Source organism: Pristiophorus japonicus, chromosome 9 (genome assembly GCF_044704955.1).
Source record: "Pristiophorus japonicus isolate sPriJap1 chromosome 9, sPriJap1.hap1, whole genome shotgun sequence".
In the NCBI taxonomy this organism is placed as follows: domain Eukaryota; kingdom Metazoa; phylum Chordata; class Chondrichthyes; family Pristiophoridae; genus Pristiophorus; species Pristiophorus japonicus.
The window spans coordinates 188,431,810-188,441,983 of NC_091985.1; the positions used below are offsets into that span (position 1 = coordinate 188,431,810).

Here is a 10,174-nt window from a genome sequence, read left to right on the forward strand (position 1 = left end):
GGGCGTGTAGCCAGAGCCGCAATCTTCGTGCAAGACCCCAGAGCCGCCATCTTAGTGCAGGTCTCCAGTGGGACCATCTTAGAATAGAAGACCCGTGGCCATCGTGTGTGGTGAGCCAGAGCCGCCTTTATAATATGGAAAGCATGAGCCGCCATCTTTGTGCGGGACGTCAGGAGCCTCATCCTTGTGCGGGGACCAGAGTCGCCAGCTTTGTGCATGGACCAAGAGCTGCGATCTTATTTCAGGTACCAAGACCCGCCATCTTATCGCAGGGACGAAGAGTCGCGATAATAGTGCAGGACACAATAGCCGCCATCTTAGTGCAGGGCCTCAGATTCGCCATTTTAGTGCTGGACCCAAGAGCCGCAATTGTAATGCAGGACCCCAAAGCCACAATCATAGTGCAGGACACCAGAGCTGCCATCTTAGTGCAGGGGAGATAGTCTCGCTTAAAATATCAAGCCGCTGGGAGTCGGAGGCTGTAAATTCTGCGCTTCTGCTCATCGTTTAATTTTTTTTACAATCAGTGTAAAGGGATATTTCCCCACATTCTTCAACTGTTCTCTGAACTTGGTCTGTGTCATGGCATAAGTTCCGGTGTTTGTGCAGCAACTCAGCTGCTGCAGCCCGAATCCCACTTCCTGTACATAACCAGGTAGAAATACAGACCGATACCCCATCCACCACATGCGGATCGATATACAATAGACCAAGAACACTGCCCATAACAGGATGAAATTCCCCGAGATAACAAACAGTACAATGATGGATTTCCTGCGGCTCTCCATCTCTGGGTCCCTGGAACTCTCCCCACTGCTGGGACCCCGGAGTCTCCTGCGGGCTCTGCTGGCGACTAAAATATGTCTGATAGTGACAGCATTGAGCAGCACAATCACAACAAATGGGAGACATGGAGTGAGGATATAATGAAGAAACTCGATTGTTGTCCAGATTGGTGAGTCCTTAACTGCCCATGTTACATCACAAAACCAGGGGTTGTTCATGAGCGAATACCGATTTGTCAACATAAAATACCAGAAAATGTTTTTTAATCCATTCAGCACACTCACTGTTCCCAGAACCAAAGCCGCCGTTTTCTCCGTGCAATATTTAGTTTTCAGTTTGTGGCAACAAATGGCCACAAATCTATCAAAGGTGAAACTTACAGTGAACCAGACAGAACAGTCTGTGGCTGAAAACAGCAGGACGGCAATTGTATTACACACAGGGAGGTCATACAGGAAACGAAGCTGATCCCAATAAACAATCGGCATGTGCCTCAATACCAGGTCGAGGATAACAAGCAGTAGATCCGCCGCTGCCATGGCCACCAGGTAGCGAGTGACACATTTGGAGAGACCGCACTTTCCCCGAGACAGGATCACAATCGTCACTCCGTTCACTGTGAGGAAGGGAAATAAACAGATAAATTATACATCAGGCTGGGAGCAAGAGTAGCAGTTTGATGGAATTCGGGGTGAAATCTGGAAGTCATTAAATGATATAATCTAATTTGATTACCCGTGGAGCTGAAGGCAGAGTTTAGTGCCTGAATAATTGGGAATACATAGTGAAATCAAGAAATGAAATGGTGATAAGTACAACAGAAAGTAGCAGAGGTTGATCAATGAGAGATTAAATGATAGATCTCGCTTTAACCCAGCAGACCAAAGAACCACCCGAGGTACCAGTGACAAAAAGGACTAGAACCTCTCAGGAAGCCGTCGTGTCCCGGGATCAGTCAGCATTCAGAGCTCTGCAATTCGCTTCTGTGCCATGATGTTAGGGAGGATGTCAGCCCGCTTGGATTTGTGCTCCTGGTTAGAATATCCATTATATTTAGAACTGAAGATGAATGCAACAGCAAAATATATAAGCTACAACTTTGCCATGCGATGATTACAGGCAATTGTATTTAAAATGTATGAATGTAATACGCAACTGCTAAGGTAGCAAATACAAGTTAACTGTCGTTATAAGTATAACTCGTCTATAAGATGTGTGTTAAAGACTGAGTTTTCTGCCATTTTTATTGAAATACACAAATTGCAGCTCATTGAAAGGAAGTTATTACAAATAAAATTGCAAGGAATAGACACTGAATTAAAATAACTAGTCATGATTGACCAGGTGATGGCCCACTAAATGCATTTATTAGCATCGAAACCAGGTGAATCCCACAGGCAAAGAGCCGCCGAATGTGTTTGTAAATTATATGAAAACAAATGGAAGGGAAATACCCTCGTACTTTTTCACTTGTTGGTTTCCATTCGTGTAGAAAAGATTAGATGATAAAATAGGAAAGGATTTTCTTATTCTCACTAATTCAGTTACCATCAGCTGGGATTTTTTATCCTGAACTACAGCAGGAGGCGATAGAGAATCACTCTGAACTATGCCAGGCGGGCATGGGATCCAATTGTAAATTCAAAACAAAGATGGGAAATAAATGTATTGAAATCTGACAGAATGAACATTTGGTGAGAATCAAATGATCCTTGTAATCCTGTTTCAACAATCAGAAGCAATGTAACTAATGCAGAACTGGAGATGGTGATAAAGGAGACACTGAGTGGAACTGAATGATGAGAGGATATTTCAGACAATTGAAGATGTGTTATAAACTGCTAGGATTTGATACTGTGACTCTGTGCAAGAGCGTTAGGTGAAAACAACAGGAAAATAGTGTGGGTGCTGGAAATTTGAAATGATAACAGAAAATGTTGGAAATACTCAGCATGTCAGGCAGAAACGTGGGAGAGAGAAATAGAGTTAACATTTCAGGTCGATGCCCTTTCGCCATCAGGTGAAAAATATCCTAAAGCAATACAAAATTCTCTTGATCTGTTTCAAATAATCCGTGGAGATAGCAGACTGAAATTCGATTGTGCAGTAAGAAATGTATGTTTGTTGCAAATTATGCATTAATTCTTTAAGCGCTAACCATTGTTTGTCCACAGTCATACTTTTAAGGTAGTTTCAAATCTACCTTAACCAAGTCTCCCCTCATACGTACATAGTTTCCTTTTTTTAGATTTAAGATCCTAGTTTCGGACTTAACTAAATCACTTTCAAACTTAATATAAAATTATATTATATTATGTTCACTCTTCTCAAAAGACCACTTTTTTTTACATGGTTATTAATTTAACTTTTCTCGTTGCACAATACTAAGGATACACAGTAATTACAGGTCAGTCAGCTTAACCTCAGTGGTGGAAAATGTATTGAAAAACATCCTAAAGGAGGGGATAAACCTTTATGTATAGAGTCAAGGATTAATCAAGGACAGTCAGCACGGATTTGTTAAAGGAAGGTCGTGCCTGACTAAACTGATTGAATTTTTCAATGAGTTAACCAGGAGGGTCGATGAGGGCAAAGCGTATAATATCGTGTATATGGATTCTAGCAAAGCTTTTGATAAGGTCCCATATGGAAGACTTGTCACAAAAATAAAAGCCATGGAATCCAGGGCAAAGTGGCAAGTTGGATCCAAAATTGGCTCAGAGGCGGGAAGCAAAGAGTAATGGTTGATGGGTGTTTTTGTGACTGGAAGGATGTTTCCAGTGGGTTTCCGCATGGCTCAGAACTAGGTCCCTTGCTTTTTGTGACCTACATCAAATATCCACACTTGAATATAGAGGGTATGATTAAGAAGTTTGCAGATGACACTAAAATCGGCTGTGTGGTTGATAATGAAGAAGAAAGCTGCGGAATGCAGGAAGATATCAAACATCTGGTCAGGTGGGCAGAACAGTGGCAAATGGAATTTAATCCAGAGAAATGTAAGGTAATGCATTTTGGGAGGCCTAACAAGGAAAGGGAATGCACATTAAATGGCAGGATAATGAGAAATGTAGAGGAACAAAGGGACTTTAGAGTGCACGTCCACGGATCCCTGAAATTAGCAACCCAGGTAGATAAGGTGGATATAAGGCATATAGAATGCTTGCCTTTATTAGCCGAGGCATAGAATACAAGAGCAGGGGTATTATGCTTGAACTGCACAAAACATTGGTTAGGCCACAACTGGAGTACTGCGTGCAGTTCTGTCACCAGATTACAGGAAGGACGTGATTGTACTGGCGAGGCTTCAGAGGAGATTTACGAGGATGTTGCCGGGAGTGGAGAATCTAAGCTATGAGGAGAGATTGGATAGGATGGATTTGTTTTCATTGGAACAGAGGCGGCTGAGTGGAGACCACATTGAGGTCTATACAATTATGAGGGGTCCGCCAACACTCTAGTGAAGACATTCCACTGAAAAATCCTCTAAACCTTCGACCAATGACTTTAAATTTATGCCCCCTGGTTGTTAACACCCTCTGCTAAGGGAGGGCGGGGGTATCTGGAACTCACTGCCTGAAAGGGTGGTAGAGACGCAAACACTCACCATATTTATAAAGTATTTGGATGTGCTTTTGGATGTGCGCCCGAAGTGCTGTAATCTACAGGGTTGGATCTAGTACTGGAAAGTGCAATTAAGCTCGATAGCCGCTTTTTGACCGGCATGGATATGATGGTCCGAAATGGCCTCCTTCCATGCTCTATGATTATATCTGAAATAGCCTGTTCTCTAGGTCGTTCCACAAAATACTGATCCAGAACGTCATGATTTATAAAATTATGAGGGGGAGGACTCAGAAAAGAATAAATTTAAAACCAGCAAGAGAAATGTCAAGGTTCTGGAGTACAGCAGCGTTTGGGGTAAATTTAAGCAGAGTAGTTCAGGAAGGGACAAAGACAGTAATAAAGGTAATAGGGCATATCTGTCTAAGATGACAGCAGGAAAATATAGCAAAAAGACAAAACCTAAAGGCACCTGAATGTGCGAAGCATTTGCAACAAAATAGATGAATTAATAGCGTATATTTAAAATACTGAAAATGTGGTTTGCCTCGTCTATATGTAGATTAAAGTCCCCCATGATTACTGTATTACTATTGTTATATGCACCTCTAATTCTCTGATTTATACTCAGCCTTCCATTAACACTACTGTTTGGGGGCCGATAAAAAAATCTCTCACCAATGTTTTCTGCCCCAGCTGTTTGTTACTTCCACCAAAACTTATTCTACTTTTTGATTTTCTGAGCTGAGAAAGAATCTTTCTCTCTACTGTCTTTATCCCATCCTTTATTATCAGGGCCACCTCTCCTCCTTTTCCATTTTGCCTATCTCTTCTAAAAGTTAAGTATCCTGCTATTTTTAGTTCCCAACCTTGGCCATTTTGCAACCACGTATCTATAATGGCTATTAAATCAAACCTATTAATTTATATATCCGCTATTAATTCATCTATTTTTTTGCGAATGCTTCGCGCATTCAGATATAGTGCCTTTAGGTTTTGTCTTTTTTCTCCGTTTCCCTGCAGTCATCTGATTCATATAGAATATGTCCTAATACCTTTGGTACTCTTTTTGTCCCTTGCTTAATTTTACCTTAAACTCTACTCTGCTCCAGAGTCTTGCTGCTTTTAAATTTATTCTTTTCTGACTCCTCCCCTTTATTTCGTTTAAAGCCCTGCCATCTGCCTAAGTGATTCGATTGCCAGGGCACTGGCTCCAGCCCGGTTCAAGTGGAACCCGTCTCCTTCTCCGGTACTGGTGCTAGGGCCACATGTAGCAAAACCCCTGTCTCCCACACTTCTCTTTGAGCCACGCATTTAACTTTCTAATCTGCTTATCGCTATACCAATTGGCGCGTGGCTCAGGTAACAATCCTAGATTATTAGCTTTGAGGTTCTATTCTTTAATTTGGACCCCAGCTCCTCAAACTCTTTCAGCAGAACCTCATTCCAAGTTCCACCTGTCGTTGTTTCCTACATGAACCATGATAACTTGATACTCCCCTACCCATTTCATGTTCTTCTACAGCCGCAAGGCGACGTCTTTAACCCTGGCAAAGAACATGACCTTCAAAACTACCATTCACAGCTGCAGAAAAGAGCACTGATTATACTGTCCCCTCCCGCAATTACATTCCCTTTCACTCCATCCATTTGAATGGCGTCCTGCATCATTGTAACACAACTTGACTCACCAATTCTATGATTGGTAATGCTCATACTTTCCCGATTTTTCTTTCCCTTCAGGATGCGTTTGATAAATACCACACAATGCCAAAATTGAAGCGCATGTGATTAAATGGGCAGTGGCGACATGGCTCAGAAATTGGCTAAGAGACTGAAAGCAGAGTGCAGTGGCAAACGGTTCTTTTCCAGACAAGAGAGACGTATGCAGTGGTGTTCCGCAGGAGTCGCTGTTCAGACCACTGCTTTTTTGGTATATATTAAAACCATGGAATTGGATGTAAAGGCATAATTTCAAAGTTCTTGAAGGCATGAAACTCGGAAATGTTACTAAATAATGAAAAGTATAGAGTTTAAGTCATAAAAGTGTGATGTAATACATTTTGGTAGAATTATGGGCAGAGGCAATATGAATTAAAGGATATCAATTCAAAGCACGTGCACGATCAGAGAGACGTGGGGTGTACTTACACAAATCTTTCAACTTGGCAGAACAAGTTGCGACGTTTATTAATAAAGCATACACAGTCCTTGGCTTTCCAAACAGAGACATTGGCGCTGAATTCGCGGCGCCTCCGGGCTCCCACGGGGACAATGCAATTCCAGGTTTAGGTCTGTGATCAGTCAATAATCCTCTGACAGATCGCATACATCTGGAAGTAAAGCATTTCCGCGAGTGGTAATTTGGGCTATTGTCCAACTGCTGTGCAGCAAATGCCCGTGAAACTCTTACGACTGATAAAAGCAGGCAAAAAGCAGGCTTTCTCTCAGCATAAGACAATTTAAAGACAGAAAAAGACATATTTAAATAATCCAAACATTTAAAATCCGGTTGAATAAGGTAAGTTTATTTATATGCTCTTTAACATATGTACATTTATTTTCAATTGAAAGAGAACGTAATTAAATAATTAAATACATTCAATTTTGATGAATTTTAAATACGTGATTTCTAAGAAATGAATATTAAGTGTGTTTTCGGGATATTCCCTTTCATACTTATGGTGACGTTCGGAACTTAGCACAAATATGGCAGGGACTACCCCTACTTTGATTGGTTATACAAGGACATATATGAAGCACATACCTTCCTGGAATATTTCGGCCTCTACCTAGGCCTTCATGTAGAACCCTAGGACCGAAGGTTTCCGAACCGCCCAATCTACCAGGAAAGTTACTGGAATTTTTTTTAGGTCGGAGGTCACCGCAATTTTGGAGCAATAGAGTAACAAAACCCAAGAAGAAATGCTAACGTTTTCTAACTCATTGGTTAAGGTCCAGTGGGGATATTGTGTCCAATTCTGAGCATCACACTATTGCAAGGTAGTCAACGATTAGAGAAAATGCAGAGGAGGTTTATTAGAATGGTACCAGGGATCTGAAACGACAGTTGCTTGGAGAGACTGGAGATGCTGTGTTTGTACTCCTTAGAATAGCGAATGTTAAGGGGAGATTTGCCAGAATGGTACCAGGGATGATGGACTTCAGTGACATGGAGAGGCTGTAGAATCTGGAATGTTTATCCTTCGAGCAGAGAAAGTTAATGAGACATTGACCAGAATTGTACCAGGAATGAGAGACTTCAGTTAAGTGGAGAGACTGGAGAAGCTGGGTTTGCGCAATTCGGAGAAGTGACAGTTAAGGGGAGATTTAATATAGATGTGTAACCTCAGATAGTTACAAGATGAAGGGACTGAGTTTGCTGACGATACTAGGCAAATAGGAAGGTAAGCAGTGAAGAGGACACAACGAGCCTGCAACGGGTTATTGACTGATCAGTGAGTTTACAGCTGGAGTATAATGTTCGGAAATATAATTCACTTTGGTAGGAAGAATAAACAAACAGGGTATTTTTCAATGATAAGTAACAATTAAGCGCTGGCGTTGAGAAAGATTTAGCGATACTTGTACAGGAAACACAGAGGGGATGAAATTGGTGAATTTAGGGTAGTAATTTTTATTATTGGAGCAATTTCACAGCCCGGATAGATGGATTTTCAAATTGTGTCATACAGGGAGTTTTCACCACAGGAGTGAGGTGGGGATCGGTAAATGAGGCACTAATGGCCTCAGCTTGGCATTGCCAGGGTGCAGCCATGTGACTCCACCTCCAGGCCTGTGCACGTCCTGATGTGCACGCACTGGAACGCGCAGTCAAGAGAGGCTTCCCGACCAGGATCTCGCATGGCCACAGCAGCGTCAGGTAGGTGGGCATCTTTTTAAAAAATCTATTCGAACGCCTGTGGGAAGGAGAACCCTGGATTTCAAGGCCGCTCTCTTTTTCTTACCCTTTGCTGTTCTTTGTATCTTTCACATTCGCCATCTTTGTATCCCTTTTCCTTTAGTTTTATGCTGCCCTCTATCTCTTTAGTTATACATGGCTGTTTTATTTTCGACATGTAAAGCTCTTGATCCTTAGGGGTATTAACTGGTTCTATATCACTTTAAATACTGTTTGAAAACCTCCCGGATCTAATAGCTGGATATAGAGAATTACCACGGAAACCAATAGCAAAAAGAAAAGAGTAGATTACAGGAAGAGTAACACAGTTACAGTTTGTAGAGTTAATAGCTGGCTATAGAGACCTATCTGGAACACCTTAGCAGAAAGTAAGGTAGAGTAAATGACAAGAACAGTAATACAGTAAAACATGATTTACAGAATTAATAGCTGGATACAGAGACTTACCAGGGATACCAAGAGCAGCAAGGAGAGGATAGTAAATGTATTGAATAACCAAAATTGCAAAACGTATTCGCTCTTCTAATGATAGTATGTTGAAATATAGAGTTAATAAGTCAATATCCGACATGAAACTTCTATCCATGGTTGTAGCATTCCAATCCATTTTTCTCCAATTCCAATCCATTGTTGTAGCCTTCCAGTCCACTCTTCTCAGATTCCGACTGACTCTCTGTTAACAGCGCACTGATCCCTGTTAACGCCAGAGGTGATGCTCTCACTGACACTATGGGATAACACATTGAAAGGAATCCCTTATTAATAGAAGAGGGAAACCCTGCACTGATACAATTCGGGTCCATGGAGACTGACATTAATTACAGTCACTGAACAAACAGGTTCAGTTAACCCATGGAGACTGACATTAAATACAGTCCCTGGACAAACAGCTTCAGTTAACCCCTTTCAATCTATGAATTATTGTACCACAGTAAAGTAGAACATTTACCCGGTCCGTATGGGATGAATGAGGGTTGTTGAGTGAAGTAGAAATAGCTTAGGTAGAAATAGCTTAGGCTCAGGCCAGAATCTTTCAATCTTCCTTGGATATGCGAGTGAAGCCAGAAGTCTGGAGGGTTGCAAATGTTACAGCCTGTTTTAAAATGGAGAGAATTATAAACCCTGTAATTATGGGCCAGTGGGGAAAAGTCAAGAGACCATAGTCTCGAGACAAAATTATGTGTCACTTGGAAAAACATGAATTAATAAATTACAACCAGAACAGATATTTTAAAGTCAAAGTGTGTCTGACAAACTTGAATGAGTTATTTTATGATATAATGGAGACGGTTGACGAGCCTAGTGCGGTTGATGTTGTGTATCTAGACTTTCAAAAGGCGTCTGATAAAGTACCGCTTAACACACTTGATAGGAGAACAGATAAATCTTGGGATTAATGGGGCAGTGACTGTATGAAAACAAAATTGGCTAAGGGACTGACATCAGCTAGCAGTGGTGATGAGCTGTTTTTCACGTGGAAGGGAAACATACCGTGGTGTCACCCACCCAAGGATTCAATATTAGGTCCAGTGGTCTTTTTAATCGCGATTAATGGACTGGACATGAGTCTAAAGACATAATTTCAAAGTTTGCAGATGAAACATAACTCACAAATATAGTGAGCAGTGAGGAGAATAGCAGAATTCAGAAGCAAATACACAGTCTGGTGAAGTGTGTAGAAAGGTGGCAAATAAAATTTAACAAGTGCAAAGTGATACATTTTGGGAGAATAAATGAGGAGAGGCAATATAAACGGAATGTCACAATTGTAAATGGGGTGGTGGTAAAGAGGGACCTGGGTGTTTAAGTTTTCTAATCTTTGAAGGCCAAGTGATAAGATTGTAAAAAAGAAATGCAGGATCTTTGAATGTAAAAATCACTGGGTACGGTAGTATAGTGTTT

General features: G+C 41.3%; 1 protein-coding gene across 1 annotated transcript; it reads right to left on the bottom strand.

Annotated features, from left to right (window-relative positions):
* Positions 1 to 500: 500 nt before the first annotated feature.
* Positions 501 to 8,900, bottom strand: LOC139274006 (probable G-protein coupled receptor 139). Its single transcript, XM_070891066.1, has 2 exons — positions 8,720 to 8,900; positions 501 to 1,402 (listed from the first exon to the last, which is right to left on the bottom strand). The coding sequence occupies exons 1-2, from the start codon at positions 8,898 to 8,900 to the stop codon at positions 501 to 503; spliced, it is 1,083 nt and encodes a 360-aa protein (XP_070747167.1).
* Between the last annotated feature and the right edge of the window lie 1,274 nt (positions 8,901 to 10,174).